The sequence below is a fragment of the Pleurodeles waltl genome, chromosome 1_2, assembly GCF_031143425.1.
Source record: "Pleurodeles waltl isolate 20211129_DDA chromosome 1_2, aPleWal1.hap1.20221129, whole genome shotgun sequence".
Taxonomy (NCBI): domain Eukaryota; kingdom Metazoa; phylum Chordata; class Amphibia; order Caudata; family Salamandridae; genus Pleurodeles; species Pleurodeles waltl.
The window spans coordinates 1,232,023,352-1,232,045,003 of record NC_090437.1 but is presented as its reverse complement, the minus strand read 5'-3'; the positions used below and the strand labels follow the sequence as shown (position 1 = coordinate 1,232,045,003).

General features: G+C 44.7%; 1 protein-coding gene across 2 annotated transcripts in view; it reads left to right on the top strand.

The window, feature by feature from the left end:
- The first annotated feature begins 8,202 nt into the window (after positions 1 to 8,202).
- Positions 8,203 to 21,652, top strand: part of LOC138250038 (charged multivesicular body protein 3) — a 331,776-nt gene continuing 318,326 nt past the window's right edge. The window contains exon 1 of one of the 2 annotated variants that reach the window (XM_069204403.1): positions 8,203 to 8,781. In XM_069204403.1, the coding sequence (XP_069060504.1) occupies positions 8,556 to 8,781 (226 nt within the window). In that variant the 5' untranslated portion in view covers positions 8,203 to 8,555. The remainder of the gene's footprint in view (positions 8,782 to 21,652) is intronic. The other variant, XM_069204420.1, reaches the window with a different exon arrangement.

Here is a 21,652-nt window from a genome sequence, read left to right as displayed (position 1 = left end):
GAGAAGGAGCCGACAGACCGGCCACGTTCTAGGAAGAACGTGGCCCAATCAGCTACTGGCCACTGCCAAAACGGGAGTGGGGGAGGCGGGAATTTGTCTTTAGAATGAAACAGAAGGGGGAGTGGGTAACAAAAGAAATTCATCACAGGGAAAGGGGGGGGCACACAAAACAAGGTTTTGGTATTTTCACAGAGACACGGGCACAGACAGTATCACTAGTAATAGAAAAAAAAACAAGGAAAAGGAGAAGTAAAGACAGACCAGATATTACAGACAGGGGGTATAGAGGAGCCCTGGGAAAAGGAAGAAAGAAAAGAAAGCCCAAAGGAAAGGAAAGAGAAAGCCAAGAGTAGAAAAGTATTGAAAACAAACAGCTAAAGGAAGAAAGGCAAAAAAGGAAGAGAAAAAGATCACCTGAGAAGAAAAGAAAGATAGGAGAAAGAAAACAAAGGTCAGAGAAGACAGAGAGATCGAAGTAAACAATATCTACATCCTAAAGGTCTTCTATGTTCTTCTTTCCTCCTATGCCCTCCTGGGTGGTACCTAAGATTCCACCTGAAAAGAAAAAGAAAAGAAAGACGGATCAGAGGCAAGAAACTGAAGACTTACCAGCAGAGAGAGAGAAAAAGAAAAGAAACCAAAGAGACTCTCGGATAGAAAGACTGTAATATATAAATTTACGAAAAAGAAATAAAATCATAAACTACTACAACATTTACACACCTCCATTATTTCTGACCCTGTCACAGTGGTGTCAGAAGTGGGATATAACTTCCGTCTCACGGACAGGCTCAGGCAATGGAGGAAAAAATAACCCTGGCAGACATCATCGCCCAGTTAGCGGAAGGGCAGAGACATCTGCAGCTGGTCTTAGAGGAACAAGAGGTGAAGGAAGAGCGTGAAGTGCTACAAACCGCACTGAAAAGTCAGGCGACTATCATCGCTAATAATCAGTTAGTGCATGAAACGGCCATCTGAAAATTGACTGAGACGATAGCCACAACCAGGGTACACCCTAATATACCTAGTAGCGTGCTACAAAAATATCAGGAGAATGAGGATCCTGATGCCTTTTTTACGAACTTTGAGTGGGTAGCCAGCTCCGCCAATTGGCATACGGATAGATGGGGCCAATATATTGCACCCTGTCTCACAGGAATCTTGCAGGCAGCCTTTCAGGCAGTGAAACCTGGGGGTGTAACTCCTTATACGGAAATAAAAAAAGTGATTTTAGAACGAGTGGGATAAGACCAAGAGAACTACTGTCTGCGTTTCCGACATTCAAAATGGGTCAGTCAAGAAAATCCCAGGACCTTCTATTATAGGGTCCTTCATGAAGCCAGTAAATGGTTGAATCCCACCAATTCCTCGAAAGAAGAAATGTTTGAAACAATAGTATTGGAACAGTATCTAGATGCCCTACCTTCATCTACAAGGAACTGGATTCGCCAACATCCGGGTCTCAACAATGCTGTCGAACTGGCATGTGCATATCATTGAGCACCTGATTTTAGAGGGTCCAACTTAAAGCCCGTAACATCGACAACCCGAGCGAATTCACCAAAACCATTTCCGCCAAGACCCTTACCGGGTCCTAGTACAGAGAAATCCAGTCCTCCTCGTACCCCTTCCAAAGAATTCCCGATGGGGCCCCAATGTTTTCACTGTGCAGAGTGGGGGCACATTGCGAGACACTGCCTCCTTAAAAGAGATCAAGACGAACCAATGGAAATTGGCATGACCAAGGGAAGAGTATTATGGTTAGGCCAGACAATGGCTTGCTATACCACCCCGCTGATGGTAAACCAGAAGAAAAGAATGACACTGATCGATTCCAGCTGCAGTCAGTGTGTAATTAAACAACTATACGTCCAACTAGACCAATGGGTAGTGAACGCACAAGTGTTGATCACTTGTGTGCATGGGGATAGTAAAATCTATCCCGTACCTAAGATACAAATAAATTGGGGAGGACAAGAAGAGTCTCTCTCAGTAGGAGTAATCCCCGAACTAGGTGAAGACCTCATTTTGGGAACTGATTATGACGCATTTCCAGAACTCTTAGAGTCACTAAATCACACTAATCTAATCAATTCCTGGTTGAGTGAAGCCTTGTTCGTGTCTTCAGAGATAGAGAAACAGACACCCAAGATGAAACTCTCTAGATCCCAAAAGCGAGAACAAAAACAAATGTTTCATAGAGACATCACGCGAACACATACACCTCAACAGACGTTCCTGAGAGAAATCATGTCCATTGCCGGACAATTTCGGCAATCACAGAGAGGGGATACCACGTTGAGAAATGCCTGGCATCTATCCCTGTCTCCTGACGATCCTTCGGTATGTCCCACGTTTATAATCAATAATGATCTTTTATATTGTGTGTGTCCTTCTTCCACTAACCGAGGTCCTCAGCTGGTAGTTTCCCAAGAATATAGAGAACAAGTATTACTTTGGCTCATGGAGATAGTGGGAAAGGGCATTTAGGAAGAGAAAAAACGGAGGAGTCCATAACCAAGAGATTCTATTGACCGGGTGTATATGGTGATATCAGGAAACATTGTCAGTCTTGTCCCAAATGCCAACTAATCAATCCTTCCACAGATCTTAGAGTTCCCCTCCGTCCCTTACCTATTATAGAGGTCCCTTTCACTCAGGTGGGCATGGACATAGTGGGACCTTTGATCCCATCCACTAGAGGGCATCAATACCTTTTAGTGCTTGTGGACTATGCAACCAGATATCCAGAGGCTATCCCCTTGGCAAGTATGACTACTAAAACCACAGCTCAGGCCATTACGATACTCTAAGCAAATCCCGTGATTTAACAATAGGACAACAAGTTGGTTCTTTTACCGACCACAGAGAACAAGCTACTCGCTCACTGGCAGGGGACCTATACTATACTAGAAAAGGTTACTCCTGTGACATATAAAATAGAAATACCAGCTGGGTCGGGTCGAGGTCGGAGATATCATATCAATCTTTTGAAAGTATGTGTAGGAAAGTACCATCTTGCCTGGCATGTTACCCCCATATTTCACTGTATATATGTTGTTTTAGTGTATGTGTCACTGGGACCCTGCCAGCCAGGGCCCCAGTGCTCATAAGTGTGCCCTGTATGTGTTTTCCTGTGTGATGAATAACTGTCTCACTGAGGCTCTGCTAACCAGAACCTCAGTGGTTATGCTCTCTCTGCTTTCTAAATTGTCACTAACAGGCTAGTGACCAATTTCACCAATTCACACTGGCATACTGGAACACCCTTATAATTCCCTAGTATATGGTACTGAGGTACCCAGGGTATTGGGGTTCCAGGAGATCCCTATGGGCTGCAGCATTTCTTTTGCCACCCATAGGGAGCTCTGACAATTCTTACACAGGCCTGCCACAGCAGCCTGAGTGAAATAACGTCCACGTTATTTCACAGCCATTTACCACTGCACTTAAGTAACTTATAAGTCACCTATATGTCTAACCTTTACCTGGTAAAGGTTGGGTGCTAAGTTACTTAGTGTGTGGGCACCCTGGCACTAGCCAAGGTGCCCCCACATCATTCAGGGCAAATTCCCCGGACTTTGTGAGTGCGGGACACCATTTCACGCGTGCACTATACATAGGTCACTACCTATGTATAGCGTCACAATGGTAACTCCGAACATGGCCATGTAACATGTCTAAGATCATGGAATTGTCACCCCAATGCCATTCTGGCATTGGGGAGACAATTCCATGATCCCCCGAGTCTCTAGCACAGACCCGGGTACTGCCAAACTACCTTTCCCGGGGTTTCACTGCAGCTGCTGCTGCTGCCAACCCCTCAGACAGGTTTCTGCCCTCCTGGGGTCCAGCCAGGCCTGGCCCAGGAAGGCAGAACAAAGGACTTCCTCAGAGAGAGGGTGTTACACCCTCTCCCTTTGGAAAAAGGTGTCAGGGCTGAGGAGGAGTAGCCTTCCCCAGCCTCTGGAAATGCTTTGATGGGCACAGATGGTGCCCATCTCTGCATAAGCCAGTCTACACCGGTTCAGGGATCCCCCAGCCCTGCTCTGGCGCGAAACTGGACAAAGGAAAGGGGAGTGCCCAGGGCTCCTCCAGTGTGCTCCAGACCTCTGCCATCTTGGAAACAGAGGTGCTGCTGGCACACTGGACTGCTCTGAGTGGCCAGTGCCAGCAGGTGACGTCAGAGACTCCTCCTGATAGGCTCTTACCTGTGTTGCTAGCCTATCCTCCTTCCTAAGTAGCCAAACCTCCTTTTCTGGCTATTTAGGGTCTCTGCTTTGGGGAATTCTTTAGATAACGAATGCAAGAGCTCATCAGAGTTCCTCTGCATCTCTCTCTTCACCTTCTGCCAAAGGATCGACCGCTGACTGCTCAGGACGCCTGCAAAACCGCAACAAAGTAGCAAAGACGACTACTGCAACCTTGTATCGCTGATCCTGCCGCCTTCTCAACTGTTTCCTGGTGGTGCATGCTCTGGGGGTAGCCTGCCTCCTCTCTGCACCAGGAGCTCTGAAGAAATCTCCAGTGGGTCGACGGAATCTTCCCCCTGCAACCGCAGGCAACAAAAGACTGCATCACTGGTCCTCTGGGTCCCCTCTCAGCACGACGAGCGTGGTCCCTGGAACTCAGCAACTCTGTCCAAGTCTCTCCCACAGTCCAGTGACTCTTCAGTCCAAGTTTGGTGGAGGTAAGTCCTTGCCTCCCCATGCTAGACTGCATTGCTGGGTACCGCGTGATTTGCAGCTGCTCCGGCTCCTGTGCACTCTTCCAGGATTTCCTTTGTAAACAGCCAAGCCTGGGTCCCCGACACTCTAACCTGCAGTGCACAACCTCCTGAGTTGTCCTCCGGCGTCGTGGGACTCCCTTTTGTGTCTTCGGGTGAGCTCCGGTTTACTCCTCTTCGAAGTGCCTGTTCTGGTACTTCTGCGGGTGCTGCCTGCTTCTGTGAGGGCTCCCTGACTTGCTGGGTGCCCCCTCTGTCTCCTCATCCAAGTGGCGACATCCTGGTCCCTCCTGGGCCACAGCAGCATCCAAAAACCCTAACCGCGACCCTTGCAGCTAGCAAGGCTTGTTTGCGGTCTTTCTGCGTGGGAACACCTCTGCAAGCTTCTACACGACGTGGGACATCCATCCTCCAAAGGGGAAGTTTCTAGCCCTCTTCGTTCTTGCAGAATCCACAGCTTCTACCATCCGGTGGCAGCTCCTTTGCACCCTCAGCTGACATTTCCTGGGCATCTGCACACTCTCGACTTTGTCGCAACTCTTGGACTTGGTCCCCTTGTTCCACAGGTACTCTCGTCCGGAAATCCACTTTGGTTGCGTTGCTGGTGTTGGTCTTCCTTGCAGGATTTCCCTATCACGACTTCTGTGCTCTCTGGGGAATATAGGTGCACTTTACACCTACTTTTCAGGGTCTTGGGGTGGGCTATTTTTCTAACCCTCACTGTTTTCTTACAGTCCCAGCAACCCTCTACAAGCTCACATAGGTTTGGGGCCCATTTGTGATTCGCATTCCACTTTTGGAGTATATGGTTTGTGTTGCCCCTATACCTATGTGCTCCTATTGCAATCTACTGTAACTTTACACTGCTTGCATTACTTCCTTTTGCTATTACTGCATATTTTTGGTATTGTGTACATATATCTTGTGTATATTTGGCATCCTCATACTGAGGGTACTCACTGAGATACTTTTGGCATATTGTCATAAAAATAAAGTACCTTTATTTTTAGTATATCTGTGTATTGTGTTTTCTTATGATATTGTGCATATGACACCAGTGGTATAGTAGGAGCTTTGCATGTCTCCTAGTTCAGCCTAAGCTGCTCTGCTATAGATACCTTCTATCAGCCTAAGCTGCTAGAAACACCTCTTCTACACTAATAAGGGATAACTGGACCTGGCACAGAGAGTAAGTACCCCTTGGTACCCACTACAAGCCAGGCCAGCCTCCTACAGTATGGCATGAACCAGAAGGACATATCAATAATCCATACATTTCCACCTGTTCCAAAACTGAATTACCACTATATCCCTCTAGTATGGAACAGGACAATGACATAATTATGCCGCAGTTGGCTACCAACTGTCAGGAATCCCCAAGGTGCCTCCTGCGTTATCTGTCAGCATCCGCAGTGTTTAGGGTTAAATCATATCTCTGTTTTTGGTTTAAACCTTAATGTTTCTAAGTAAACATAATGTGATGTTTTACACAATTGGTTTTATCAATGCTTGTTTTACAAATGCTTGTTTGCTAATGTGAGCAGGTGTAGACATGTGCTTCTAATTCGGTGTGATGTAGACATGTGCTTCTAATTGGGTGTGGTGACTCATCCTCATGTGGAAACTCAACTGCTTTCCTCATTGGCTATAAATAGCAGAGTGAAACATGCCTCCCTACTTGGCTTTGTTTTGCATCTTGATCTCAGCATCTGATTTGGATGTCCAGCCCCTGCGTTATTCTCATATTTAGGACTTTTGAGGCAATCTTTTCTTTGTTCCTGTACCAGTTGACACCAGGCATTCCTCCAGCACTCTGGAAAAGACTGCAGCTAAGTGACTAGTATTCTCCAGGGAGTTTGTTCATTGAGCTCCGTGCTTTCCTAGAACAGCTGGTGTATTTCAGACCTCGTATTTTGGCAGAGTGCTTATCTTGGAGAAACAAATGCATTTCTGAACATTCTACATTATTACTGTAGTTACTTGCCTAAATGTGCTTCAGGAAATCTGCTTGAGCTCAAGTACTACAAAAAGTGACAGTGCAATTTTAAAAGAGCATTTAGGTGACTTTTCTTTCTCTAATAGCATAACTCTTGGATTTAAATTGTCATTCATGCTTGTGTTTCAGGTTTCAGGAATTTGCTTTTGAAGGGTTTTTCACACACAGTGAAACCAAACCAAACTGCGCCACCCTAACTGTTTAAACCCAGAGTGGACATTTGTATTTCTTGGACTATTTTTGTTCCTTTTAGTTTAACCCTATGCATGCAAGAAAGTTATACGTGATATAATTAATGCCCTTGTTTGTCTTTCTTGTGCATGACAAGTGCAACCACAGTTCTAATTGTAGTGTGCAACAGTGAATCTCTCTGAAGCCAGCCCTAGTGTCGCAGTAATTATTGTTATGGTACTCAGTTTGGGTTTTTGATAATGCAGTGTTAGTAATTGTGCCAACAGTTATTATTATCAAGAAAAGTGCTGGAGCATCCCGGTGTTCTTCTGCCGCTCCCCTGCCCATATCAGAAAGAGAGATTTGGTTTCAAGGAAGTTGAGTGCACTAACTCTACTATCACTCTGTCAACAACAACCTGCCCCCCTGAAGATACAGGGTGAATGTAACAAAATGTTCTGTGTCAAAAGCAGTAGCACTCTAAACTATCTACATTTAGTACAAATCTGTTACACTGTGTGCCTTGCAGCAGGCACACTAGCTATGCTCTTTTATTTTTACAACTGTGACTAGAGAAAACACAGAACTTTTATAGAACGGCATTAATAACCATAGTTATTTTACTGCTTTTATAATACCCTCAACACTGCTAGGCCCACAAAGATCTCTGCAGCAGGTGTCTTAAACTGGTAAGGTATTTTAAAACGCAGCCCCTTTGTGAGCAAATAAGAAATCTAGAATAGTTTTACTATCACGTTTATCCTTGTTCCCAATTTATTTGTCGCAGATTTGATTTTTTAAATAGATGTATAAATTGGCTATCATACCTCTGCTTTTTCAAGCTCCGCCCACTGTGTCCCGCCCTTACACCAATTCCTCCTCCACACCTTCAGTCCCAGTTTATGGCTTGCTGGAGTATTTTTTTCATTCCAGCATTGCTGTTGCAAGTACTTCACCGAAATGTCACTATTTATTGAAATGTTAGCTACTCATATGTTTCCGCGGATTGAATAGTACATTATATACATTTCGTCTTGTAATTCCAGTACAATGGACTATAATAAATAAGGCATACTGAGTTAAAATAACGTTTCTGATAAATAAAAGAACAGTTGATTAATGTACTACAAGTGTATGCTTGGGTACAGATCCCTGTTAACTCCACGCCTATGTGCATTCCAAGATGGACGCCCTCTTCGCCGCCCCCCGAGTGGGCGTAACGGCCGAGATTAGTCCTGCTTTGCTATTACCAGTGCCACACGCTCTCCTCCCCGTTGGCGTTTTTCTGCCAGGCAACAACCGTGTCCTCGGGAGTAAACATAGACGAGGGACAAGACTTCGGCTCTTTACCGAGTACAGACAACAAGACGGAGACAAAGAGAAGTTTCTTGCAGTCGTGGAACAGAGAGCGTCTGCGCCCCAGCAGCACAGTGACTGCTCCCCCGGAGCACAGTGACAGTTCCTTTGAACCACAGTGACAGCTTCTTTGAACCACAGTGACAGCTCAGTTGACAGCTGCGCTCGGGCCGCGGTGACAGCTCCGCCGGTATGGTGAGCGGGGGCGGCGCTCAGTGAGCGCCTCCCCGGAGGCCTACCTCCTTCCCGGAGGTGTCAGCGCAGCCGGCCCCCGTCCTCCCCGGCACGCTCGCAGCCCCCGGCAGGATGTGGCTGAAGCTCTGCTTCCTGCTGCTCTATTTCTTGGTGCTCTTCGCCCTGGCTCGCTTCCTGGAGGCCGTAGCCTGGTACGAGACGGGCGTGCTGGCCGGGCAGCTTGTGGACCCGGTCACCCTCAGCTTCCAGAAGCTGCGCAGCATCCTGGAGTGCAGGGGCCTGGCCTACTCCGACCTGCCCGAGAAGAAGGACGTGCGGGGGCTGCTTCAGAGATCAGGTAAGGGCATTCTTCTGTAAGTGCTCGAGCGCTGGGCTCAGCTGAAAAAGCACAAACACTCCCTTGCAACACTTACAGAGATCACACAACTTCTGATCTGCATGATCTGATCTGCATGTGTGTTTGAACTAGGTGCACTGTGGCAGTGCCAGCTCTGGAGATCAAATGCATTTACTAAAGGAATTGCTGTAGAAGTCTAGAGTGGCTCTCTAAGCTCCCTAAACTGGAAAACAGCCTTTGAAATTCCCTAATTTAAAGATCGGCCACAGTTAGCTGGCACTGCCTGCGCACATAGCATTGCTCCACGCGAGCTGCCTAGATGACGCTTTCATGAAGTGAGACGCAGTTCCGCGGGCATTGTCCGCCGATAGGGTCATGCAATCTGGCCAGGGTCGGACTGGGATAGAAAATGGGCCGAGGCGCTTAAAGGAAACAGGTCATCAATAGCCTATCAGCTGAAGAAAAGTGGCCCACGCCGGGACAGTTTCGAACTTGAAAACGCACTCTTTATAGGTGTTTTGCAAAGTATGGGAGGATGCGTGTTTGTGCCTGCAACTTGCAATATTTTTGGTTATGTTAGGGAAATCAACCGTAAAAAAACCGTCCCAACAAGGACCACAAAAAACCACACACACACGTTGACCTGTCAGACCAGCCACTCTGATACTGCGTAGACTGTCTCATAGGCCAGTCCAATCGTAGTTCTGGCGGGTATGTTAAGTCAAGTATTAGAAGTACTGGGAAAGAGTGGGAACCAGTCGGATGCCCGTAGCAGTTCTTGACCCGTAGCTTGAATTCGGAGCCTGGGCAATCTTTCCAAATGTGTCCCGATGCTGTGTGGTGACATTTGGACCCATTCGCGATACCGACCCCTCACCTTGGATAACTACAGGCTTATTTCAATTGCGAGGGCTGGCGTCTTTCTCTCAGCACAGTCGGGCATTAACGGGCTCACTTCTCAGTCAACGTTGTCTTATTTGTGTGGCCTGCTTAGAAGAGTTGAAGGTCAAACGAGCAACTGCGGGAACACTGCTCCCATGTACAGCAAAAACAAATGTAAATTTGGTGCCACTGAGCGTATTCACAAGTTGGTATTATTTCTTTTTGGCATATAAAGCGAAAAAAGTTAATACGAGAAAAATGTACGTCAAAAGTATTTCCAGGTTATGTAAACTATTCCTATATGAGTGATTTTTTTTTTTTTAAAAGAGGCAGAGTTGCCTAGTTAAACAGTAGTGGATAATTTACACACATTTCTATTGTACTAAGTACATCTAAGCCACTCCAGAGCCTCAAATTATGGACTTGTTCCTTTTTTTTAATATAAGAAAGGTGGAAACTCTGTGCACAAATGTTCATTTTTTCACTAAAGTGGCAAGCAATGTCTGAATTAGAGCTCTGGTAGATGGATCCCAAGGGCATATGCAGTAATCACAGACCTATACAATGCCTATAAGTTGTTTTTTCTAGAGTCAGACATACACACTGACATTTCAGGAACCTTGATTACAAGCTCTGAAATTGCTAGATTTACAGATTGTGCACCTATCTCACCTTAAACGTGTAGTATACACACTATCTAGAGTGTCTAGCAGCACGACCAATTTCAACTTCCTTATTGTAGGAAATATTTTTTCTATGCGTGGTCACCCTGGATTATGCTGGACCCTATGATTTTGCCGACTTTAGAACTCTGGTACTTTATCCATGCTAACTAGTAGTAAATTGCATTTGCTTCCCCTTTAACAGTGGTTGAACTGACTTATTCCTGATTCCTCCAAGCCCCCAGTAGTTAGCGTAAAAAGTGCACCCAGGTCCTGGAAGTTAAATGCCACTTGTGGACTGCAGCGCCTATTGTGCGATCCACTATAGTGGCAGTGCAAACATAGCTTCAGACCTACGTTGGGTAGCCGATTGCTGCGGTTTAAACCTGCAGTACCACCTGTTGAAATAACCCATTTTGATAGGTTAAAAACCTTTCTTGTAAATATTAATGTCACCCTTATGTAGGTCGTGCAACCCACAAGTTAGGGTGCATGGTGTTTAAAAGTGGGGATTGTAGAAAATTAACGTTATGTCCTTTCACAGCGACAAGTCCCAAGCAGGTATTTGTCACTCTGGCAGGCCTGGCTGTCTTGTGTAGAAAACCTGAGTACATATTAAAATGCTAACACTGTATCTCAGAAACCGCACCAGCCAGAAAAATAATTATATCACACTTTTTAATAGATATTAAAAATGTAATTCAATTGTGCAGTTAGATTTGTTTTAAAATAAATATTAAGGAAATGTATCTTATAGATAATCTTTACCTGCACGGATTGTCAGAAGGCTTAACTAGCTTAAGCCTTTAGAAGCTGTGTCCTTGTGGCAGCCTTCAATAGATGTGAAATGCCCCCTATAGGAACAAACAATAAACTGAACTGAATGTGTAGAGAGAGGACTCCTCTGAACTCCACTGACTATTCTGAGTGGGGCTTTGAGCATCATTGACACTGCAACATCAAATCCTGCTTGACAGGTAAGTTGACCCACATGTAATGCTCAGAGCACACTGGAAAGGGAGCGAACAGGATGCAAAGACAATTATTGTGTTTCACTTGTCTGGTTACTGAAGTCTTTCTAGACATCTGCCTCTGAGTTTGTTGTGGGTGCAGTACCTGCTTCAAACTAGAGTTTAGTGTCGCATGTGGGAGGATACTAGGTTTACTATAGTACACTCCCCACACAGACCTCCAGTGCAGGTTTAGTGTGGCCAAAGACTTTGACCATCTTACACTCCCCACACAGACCCCCAGAACAAGTTTAGTATGGCCAAAGACTTTCACCATCTTGCAAATTCCCTGACATACAGCATTTTGGGCCTATATGCAGTAAGGCAAACAGGAACTGCTGAAAAAATGGGTAGGGTTGGTCCACGTGAACTTTTACCCCATTGGTTAGAGAGTGCCAAGGAGTCACTCCAATCCATTAGCTGGTCCTAGGCATAAATGTAGCATCTTCTGGTGCCCACTTCAGACCGCTTTCCGGACCTTCACATGATCAGAAGAGGACTGGACCTGCTGTCTGTAACCTGAGAGGAGCTCTGAAGAACTGTACCTGTTCCATTTTGTGTCCAGGACAAAGACGTGGACACCAAGGGTCACTTGGCCGACCTCCTGTGTTACTAAAGGGAGACAACAACCTACAAGAGGCTTTTTCCTGGCTGTACTAAGCTGACCAGTGGCAGCCTGACTTGGAATATACTCTATTATTGTCCCCTCCTAGTGCCTCCCCTATTGGTTAGGACTTAAAGACTAAGGGCCTGATGTACAAAGCTATTTAGCGGTTGCAAATGGTGAATGGCCTTGTACCATGCAATAGTCCTATTTTGCGAGTCGGTAACCTTTCACTGACTCGCAAAATAGGATTTGCGACTCGCTATTAGGAAGGGGCATGCCAAGGGCCTCCCTTCTTAATAGCGAGTCGCAGTGGTATGTGTGAATGTTTTGCGATCAGAATGTGGGACCCCTTCCCTTTTGTGTATGGGGGTGCAAGCATTTTTTAAGAGCAGGCAATGGTCCCACGGACCACTGCCTACTCTTGTAAATTAAAAGAAAACTTTTCATTTTTGTAATGCATCCGTTTTCCTTTAAGGAAAACGGGATGCATTACAAAATAATGCTTTATTGAAAAATCAATCACAGACATGGTGGTCTGCTGACCCCAGCAGGTCACCATCCCTGTGATTGCAGCCATTCACAATGGATCGCAAATTGCAGACTGCCTCATGAACATTGATGAAGCAGGCCCATTAGCGACCCAATGCAAATCTCTAAATGTGTCTGAGACACATTAGTACATTGCAGTTTGCAATTTCCTAATTGCGAATCGCAAAGATTTGCAATTGGGTAATCGCAAACTGGAATCTTTGCACATCTGGCCCTAAGTTAAAAGGTCCTGTCCAGGACGACCTTGGTTGGTGCATCTAAACCACGCTCCATCATGGTCAGCCTTGAATAAACTATCCTTGGCTCTCCGTGCTTTTAGATGCTATTTGCCTAAAAAAACCTCATATCTTTAAGTCCCCTTATTGGATTTTTGTCATTTTGTCATTCTTTTGTTTATTACACTTTACTCTATTTTCCTTATTCATTTGGCATTTTACGTCTAGCCTAGCAGACAGCATAGCTGTCTGTTTGTGAAAGATCTATCTTGGTTTATCATGAACTTACAGGAGCTTAAAGCCCACCAATGGTATCCTTGCTTTTTGATGGCTTTCCTTGTTGGTCTTGTTTGTCCTTCGCCTAGACCATAGTCTCTTCATTTCTGTCCTTGCACTACTCACTTTTAAGAAACTACTTTATTATTTTAAGTCTAGCACTCCAGGAGAATGCATATGATTTCCAGCTCTTATCCCACATTGTCCACCCTTATAACTCACCCCCTTGCTCTCCATGTTGCCCCATCTCTGTCTTGTTCTATTGAGGACCCTGCCAAACTCCCCGGAACTGGTCTCTGTGTTGCTCTTTCTCCTATGCTTTTCTCTACGTTCCGTTTGTTGTCCTGTCCCTCACTGCTTTTGGCCTTTCCCCACACACTCTCTGTTGACTCCCTAACTAACTCTCAGATCAACTGCTCAATGCACCTCCCCTCCACTTCCTCGTTACCCCCATAACATAAAAAAACTAAAAAAAAATTAAGGGCCTGACAGGTGCAATTTGCTGCCAGTTTGTTTGTATTTTAGAGTGTGCTTTCAAGCTAATTTAACTTTGGTCTGGAACTGTAAACAATAAAAAAAAAAAGGTTGGACATACATCATCATCAAGGTGCCCTATCAAGGCTGACAACTGGGCCCTCTATAAACAATATCATTGGTCACTACCATCATTTTCAGCAGCACCCTGCAGCCAGCCAGCGGATGTGAGGTCAGGTCAGCTCAGCTATTGCAGTCTGGTAAGAACAAAGGGCCTGAATGTGTTAGAAAGTCATGCATATGGCCTTCAACAGATCCCCCTTTTTAGGTTGAGCATAGCAGCGTGCAAGTGCTGCTCTTCTTGACATGTTGTAATCTATTCTGTTGGCTTTAACCATGCCCATCTCACGCACATCACTTTCATTAGTTCCTGGGCCTGCATTAAAAAAAATCCCTTGATGTAGTTGGTAAATGCTTTACATGTGTCCTGCCTTGATGCCGGTTTGTTACATCCTTGGAGACTGACCCTGTTACATGTATTATTGCACAAACGGGCATGTAACTGAGTGTGGTGCACTATTTTTCTCTTTTGCCTTGCCGTTTTGATTAAGTGAAGCTTAATAGATACCTCACTTGCCTATTTGTGTAATAGAAAAGCTGCAGTGCTACTCCCAGCGCTAATGCGCTTCTGTTCACGGATCTATTCTCAATCAATCAATCAGTATTTGTAAAGAGTGGCTACTCACCCGTGAGGGTCTCAAGGCGCTGGGGGGGAGGGGATGGGCCTCATCCGAAGAGCCACGTCTTGAGGTTCTTCCTGAAGATGGTGAGCGACAGGCTTTGTCTGAGGTGCAGGGGGAGGTTGTTCCAGCTCTTCGCTGCAGTGTAGGTAAAAGATCGTCCTCCAGCGGTGGTTTTGAGGATGCAAGGGATGGTGGCCAGGGCCATCTGGGTGGAAAAGAGGGTTCTGGCGGGGGTGTGGAAGGAGACTGAGTGGTTCAGGTAGGCTGGTCCTGCGTTTTGTATGGCCTTGTACGTGTGGGTGAGAAGCTTGAAGGTGATTAGCTTCTTGACCGGTAGCCTGTGGAGGGTCATCAGGAGATGTGTTCTTGGCGAGGGAGGTCCAAAATGAGTCTGGCGGCTGTGTTCTGGATGAGTTGAAGTTTTTTGATGTTCCTAGTTGAGGTGCCGGCGTAGAGGGCGGTGCCGTAGTCGAGCTTGCTGGTGACTAAGGCGTGGGTGACTGTCCTGCGACAGTCTGCTGGGATCCATCTGAAGATCTTCCGGAGTTTGCGGAGTGTGTGTGGCACCAGGAGGAGGCGACAGAGTTTACCTGGCGGGTCATGGATAGGTCTGTGTGTGAGGGAACCTTGCCTTCAAACTGCCACCTGTGCTAATCTTATTATATTGTGAGAGGGAGTCTTTCATTTGTGACACCTGTGCTAGTATGGCTCTGTGTGTTGGGGAACCTGCACTGCTGCATGTGCTATATGTGAGAACTGCCTGCACTGTTGCTACATGCATTGCACCTATTGTGTGTGTGTGATGGAAGCTTGACTTACTACTGTTCAATGCTAGATGTGTACTGTACCAAAGACAACACAACGCAATTAGATGGGCATGGTGACATTTTTTAATTGAGATTCTGGGAAGATAAATTCTTCTGTGTTAATATCCTATAGATGTTTTTGTCTTGTATACAGTGAACATTTAGCTATCTGTTGTTGAAAACCTGATAGTGACTATAAAACCATTGAATGGTTTTATAATCACTGTAATTTCATTGTTTCTTTTTCAGTTGCTTTCCTTCCTTTGCTGTTTGACCCTCTTCTATAGTATAGCTATTTACAGTTCTTTTGATTGGATGATTGCGTACATTCAGGGAATAACATTTTAGGTCTCACCTCCCAGGTAGTGTAAGCTGGCTCATTGCAAAAGACCTGTTGTGGGGTTTCTAAAACTTACAGTGGTATTAAGCCTCCTCAATTGCTTACCATTAGTTGCCTTTATTGCCACTCTCAATTCCTTGCTTCTTTTATGTTGGCTTGTCTTTCACTTCTTGTGTTTGTCCCTTCCCTGGATATAAGCCATGGTTCTGATGGCCTGACATTTATCCTTCCACTTTGCAGGAAATACTTTTTTTTTTTTTTTCTTTTTGGTTACACATTCCAGGAGATTGCATATGTTTTCATGCCCTCTCCTTTGTGTGAATACCCCCTCATGCTAAGTGCTTTTCTATCCCTCATACGCTAATCTCTCTTATTCTCTCTCTCTCTTTTTTGCGGTTCATTTCCGCCCTCTGTGTTGCTCTCTCCCTCCTGTGCTGCTTCCCATCTCTCCTTCTCCTTCAGAGCCCGGCTTTATTTTAGGTTAATTCTACTCCTTTAATGCTAACGCAGTCCTTTTTTCTAAAAAAACAAGTCTATAATTTGTTTAGGGAATTGGCAGCACATTGCTGCTCGCCTTTCCTCCTTAAAAAGCACTTTTGCACTTCTTAAATGTGCTTTTTTATTTACTGATTAATCTTTGATCTGTAAATAAAACAGATGGTGCCTGCAACATTTGGTAGACTTGCACATGCATGGTGACACATAAGCTGATAAGTTATCACACATGCGCACACTTACAAAGTGCGGCTACAAAATCACACTTTTTCTCTTGTCTTTTGTCCATGTTGCACAGCATTGGCAACATTGCTTTTTGCTGACACTACAGCATTAGCAAAAGGCATTGGCAAAGGCAATGGGTCACAAAGGCAAAAACTATTGCTTTGCCAATGCTTATTTTTGATTGCCATCTTTAATACTGTTTTGCTACTACATAAATACTCTACAGTTTGCCCTGAGTTAAGCCTCTCTGTCCTGTGCCATAGCTACCAGGGGCGGTTGAGTTTAGGTTAATTCAGTGGGTTTGATGATTCACCCTTACGAGTGTTGTGATTATTCCTTGAGGTGGGTAGGCCAGTTTCATAAACTCTGTTTGGAGGAACTTGACAATCCATAAACCTGACGATTCACAAAGGGGGCATTTGTATGTAAGCAATGTAAGCAGGGAGAGGGGGGTTCTGCAGCTGCTATTAAGCTGGCATTGGTATCTGGGCTGACCCCAGTGAAATATGCTGAATTTGTCCCATCGTAATTGGCCGGCACTGGAATACATTCAGCAGCCCCTGCACATTGCTTGCTTTTTGTTGGGAGCAGCAACCTGCATGCAGTGAGAGGGCAATCTGATTTTCACTTCCAACTTGGCCCAAAACTAAGGCCTCACCCTTCCTCTTTGTTGATTTTAATTCTGGCTGAAAGCCATCTGGAGCCCAAGGCCTAGATCCCAATACAATGGAGGAAAACAAAGGCAAAACCAAAATAAAATGATGTAGGGAGTCTTGAAACTTTTCAAACACTCACGCCACTCTGAGATCTGTGTTTAATCAATGGTTATTTTGCTCGCCACGTCACCCCAGTTTAGACCCAGCCATGTATACAAATTACATTTTTTCTAGCTTACACATCAAGAATTTTCAGTTCTATTAAGGACATGGAGGCGAGGATTATGCTTTTCTCTCTTTACTGCAAGTTAAACAGCAATCAATCAAACCACTTTACAAAAAACTACTTTTCCCATGAACTCTAGTCCAGTCCACCCGCTCCAATCCCGCTTCACGCTGTTATTGATATATACCACAAGAAAACCAGTGATAGTAAATGTTTTACAAAAATAGGAAAGTCACTTATCTGTAGGCTGCAAGCAGCATAGAAAGAGGAAGGACTGTGTTAGCAGAGACAGATATACAGGGGTCAGACCTGTGATTGGTGGACATTATGGACTTCTGGGGTTCATGGGAAAAGTAGAATTTTGTTATTAAGTGTTTTGGTTGGCTGCTGTTTAACTTGCAGTAAAGAGAGAAGCATAATCTGAAGCCTCCTGACATAAAATTAGTCTTGATCCTGCTCCCCGTGGGAACAGTCCAGCCCGAACTGCCAAGCCAGGTCACCCCTGGACTGGAAGCAGGCGTCTTGGGACCAGTTTCGGGGTATCACCCTTCATCAGCCAGGCTAGCTTGAATCCAGTGGCGCAGCTAGCAAGGGACCCACGTCAAGGCTGATTTGCATATGGCTGGGACAAACTGGGGTAGTATGGTGAGCAAAAGAGCAATGGATTAAACCTAGGTGCGAGTGAGTGAAAAGTTTCAGCACTCCGTCCATCATTCTTTTGTGTTGACACACAGCTTATCACTTCACAAATAGTTAAGAGAAAATCTCATTTGGAGGCAGGGTTTTGATTTTGTTCAACTCCTGGATGCATAAGATATGCATGTATGGTAAGAATATCAAATGTATCATTCTGTGTGAGAAATAACGATTGAAATGGCACTTAATAACTACATTTTTATTTGGAAAATACCTGCTCATCCCAGTGTAGTGTATCAGAGCGCTTCACATCACACACACATAATATGGTATTTCTAGTTTTTTTTTAACCTGAGCTGCTCCCTCAGGGCAGCACTTTCTGCAATTTAAAAATAACTACTTTTCAACCCTTCATAAAAATACTTGGGGAATTAAAAAATTCTGCAAAAATGTGGCAAGACTGGAGTTAGAATAATAAATAAGCCTGCTGGAATATTTGGAGCAAATTGCCCTTTCCCCTAATAGTCTACAACTGTAGTTAGAATAGTAAATTTGACCTCACAGTGTTAGCCACGCCCACTGCTGCCCTGAGCTTTCAGTTCAAGGCAAGAACCACAAATGTGTTTATACAGAGACAATACATCATTCAAGTGTGTAAAACATTGTACAGCAAATGTACATAAGAAAATGAGAGTTACATGGTGTATGAGTTGCATTGTCATCCATACTGGCATTATATGTTAAGAGTGGCTCGGAGAAACAGTCAGGATTTAAAATGTAACTCAGTGGTGGGGGTTGTTTATACTAGTAAGACTTTATTACTACCCAAAGGAACCCTTTTTAGCAACCGTAGAATAATGAATGATTGAGAAACAGAACAATAAGGTTGTAAAACGATGCTTGTTCATAGTTCACTGTTCTATATTAGAACTATTGCAACTTACAAACTTCAAGTACCAAAAGTATCCCTGTCACAAAAAGCAGTAACCCACAGGGCTGTCTATTTAAAATACTCATCTGTGATCTGCATGCTAAACAACGTGTTTCGCAGCAGTATTTGTAATGTTATGCAGATCTGTAGAGCACATTATCACCTGGGACGGTATCCTGCCACTTAAGGGGTGTGAGTCTAGGGTGACCTAGGACCTGGTGCAATTATTCGAAAAGCAATGTCTTCAGCATCTTGTGGAATTAAAGAAGTGAGGAGGAGGCTCTAATGTGTAGTCGCAGGTCATTACATGCTTTGGGAGTGATGTAGGAGAAGGCATGCCCACCGGATCTAGTTTTCTGTATGTGTGGGATTTGTGTAAGTAGAAGTCCGGACTTTGTGTCAAAACTGTGACTAAACAAATCTTGGTTATTTCTAGCTAGTGCGTTATCCACCAGAGTTATCTTACCATTATTACCATCCCTTGAAAATTGCTAGAAACACAAAGATCTCTGCAGCAGGTACCTTAACCTGTTTAATATTTTAAAATACAACTCATTGTAACCAAACGAGTAAGCCAGAACAGATATAATGTAGCGTTTGTCCTTGTTGCAAATTTCTTTGTGGCAGAGTTTTTGAAAATAAATGTATAGGTTGACAGTCAGACTCTGCTTTTTATAACTCCACCCCTTGTGATTCCACCCTCTTGCCACTGCACACCTTGACCCCTAAATCATGAGTACTGGAATAAATTGTTTACATTTCCAGGACTGCATGTATCTGAATCTAAAGTTGCCCCAATATAGTCTGAGAACAACAATCATTTATTGTTTTCTTTATCCACATTTTTATCAGATTCAAAGTTTGTTTCTTGTAAAATCAGTGTGTTACTTTTCCTTTATGGTAAGCCTGAGTTTTGTGATATAAATGTATGTGGAATAGACGTATGAGGATAATGAAATCTGTCAACCATTGTATGCTATATCTGGATAAATGTAGATTTCTTGTAGAATCTAATTTTGAACCTTTGTGCCTTTATCAAACCCCTTTGACACAATCTGTCAGTTTCTGGCTCACAGAGCATTCTCCCTATTCATTATTACAAAAAAGAGGCTGCTTGTAATAGAGACCAGGTACACACCAGGCCTTCTCAACTGAGAAGATCAGTTACCGATTTTTGTCATAGATCGTGTTAGCATTTGTGTTTTTATGTAGATGAGGTAACTGGAAAGCATTTCTTTACTGAGAGCACATCTATGCCAGAAAAATGTCTGTGCTTTATGTAGCAGAACAGTGGGTCCTTGTATTCTTCCCATATCCAGTTTTCAGCCCTACAGCTCTTGTGACTTTGGCCCATTTTTCTCTATCCGCAGTAGTATAATAACACAGCGCGGTGGATAAGGTTTTGATAGCTGTACACTGTCCCCACCACATCCAAGTAACTGTATGGCCATGTTTTTTTGCTGGATCTTTTATTTGGGGTCGAGCCTGCGAGTGCATGTGCTAGCGCATGCATCTCGCTTGAGAGACTGTAGTGTAAAGTAAATGGCCTGGAGCCCGCTTGTCGCTCACCATTTGATGGTTTGCGAGATACTCGTCTTTTCAGCCTCGTAATTCCTCAAGGCAGGTCTGGCATCATTTCCGTTCCTCTTTGTGGAGCAGGCACCAAGCACGGAATGATTCCACTTAATTAGTGCCCGTCTTCTGCTCCCAATGTGATCGAGTGCTATTTTGTTCTTTTTAACTTCTAGTGCCTTGCAAACAGATGGCTTGTGACTGGCTAAAACGTGCTCAGCAGCGCAAACTAAATTGCAAAGTTTTATTTTATAAAGGCTAGCTTTTTTTTATTTTGGGAAGTCATCTTTGCTCACTTTCCACTCATATTTTCTTTCTTTTTACTCGTGGGTGCTCTTCTCAAAAGATGACAATTGTTCAAAAACTAGAAAAGCTACATTGTTTTTTTTATTATGTGTAATTTTCTGAAATGATGCTTTAACACATAATCATGCAGTACACAACTCAGTCCACCCTCTCCAATCCACCCGTCTTTATCTCACCCCCCCAGTCCAAACCACTCACCCCAATCCAATCCATCCACCCCAGTCCAAGTCGCTCCACTCTAATCCAAAACTATTTGCCCCGCTCCAGTCCGCCTCACTCCCATCTGCCCCACTCTAATCCAAAACAACCTACCCCACTCCAATCCAAAATAGTCTGTCCCACTCCAATATTCTCCACTCCATCCCAAAACAATGCACCTACTCCATTCCACCTCACCTCACCTCAATCCAGTCTACCCCACATCATCCCAGTTCACCCCACTCCAGTCCACCCACACCCATCTAATCCCCCCTCCCATCCAATTCACCCCACTCAAATCTGTCCCCATTCGAAACCAGAACAATCTGCCTCATTCTAGTCTGCCCCACTCAGTCCAAAACAACCTTCCCCACTCCAATCCGTTTCAATGTGCCCCACTCCAATGTGCCCCACTCTAATCCCAAACAACCCACTCCAATCCAAACCAGTCTGCCTCACCCCACTCCACCTTGCCTCACCCCAATCCACCCCCACCGTTTCATTTCACCCCACTCCAGTCCACCCCATTATAATCCAGTCCACTTCAGTTCAATCTACCACAATCCAATACATCTCACCATACCCCAATCCACTCCACCCCAACCCAGTCCAGTCCACCCCGCTCCAATCCATCCAACCCACCACACTCCATTGCAAGCCCCCCCACTCCAATCCAGTCCACCCAATTCCAATACAATCCACTTCACTCCATTCCAGAGTACATTAATCCACCCAACTCCAGTCCAATCCACTTTACTCTAAACAACCTTAATCTACTTTACCTCAATCCAGTACACCCCTCGCCAATCAAATCCACCCCACTCCAAGCCAACCCACTCTAATCCAATCTACCACAATCCACTCCGATGCAGCCACCCCTATTCAATCCACTCCAATCCACCCCTCTCAGTCCAATCCACCCCTCTCAGTCCAATCCACCCCACTCAAACCATTTCACCTCACCCAAACCAATTCACCTTACTCAAATTCACCTCACTCCGATCCACTCTACTCCATTCCAATCAAATCCGACCTACCCCACTCCAGTCCAGTTCACCCCAC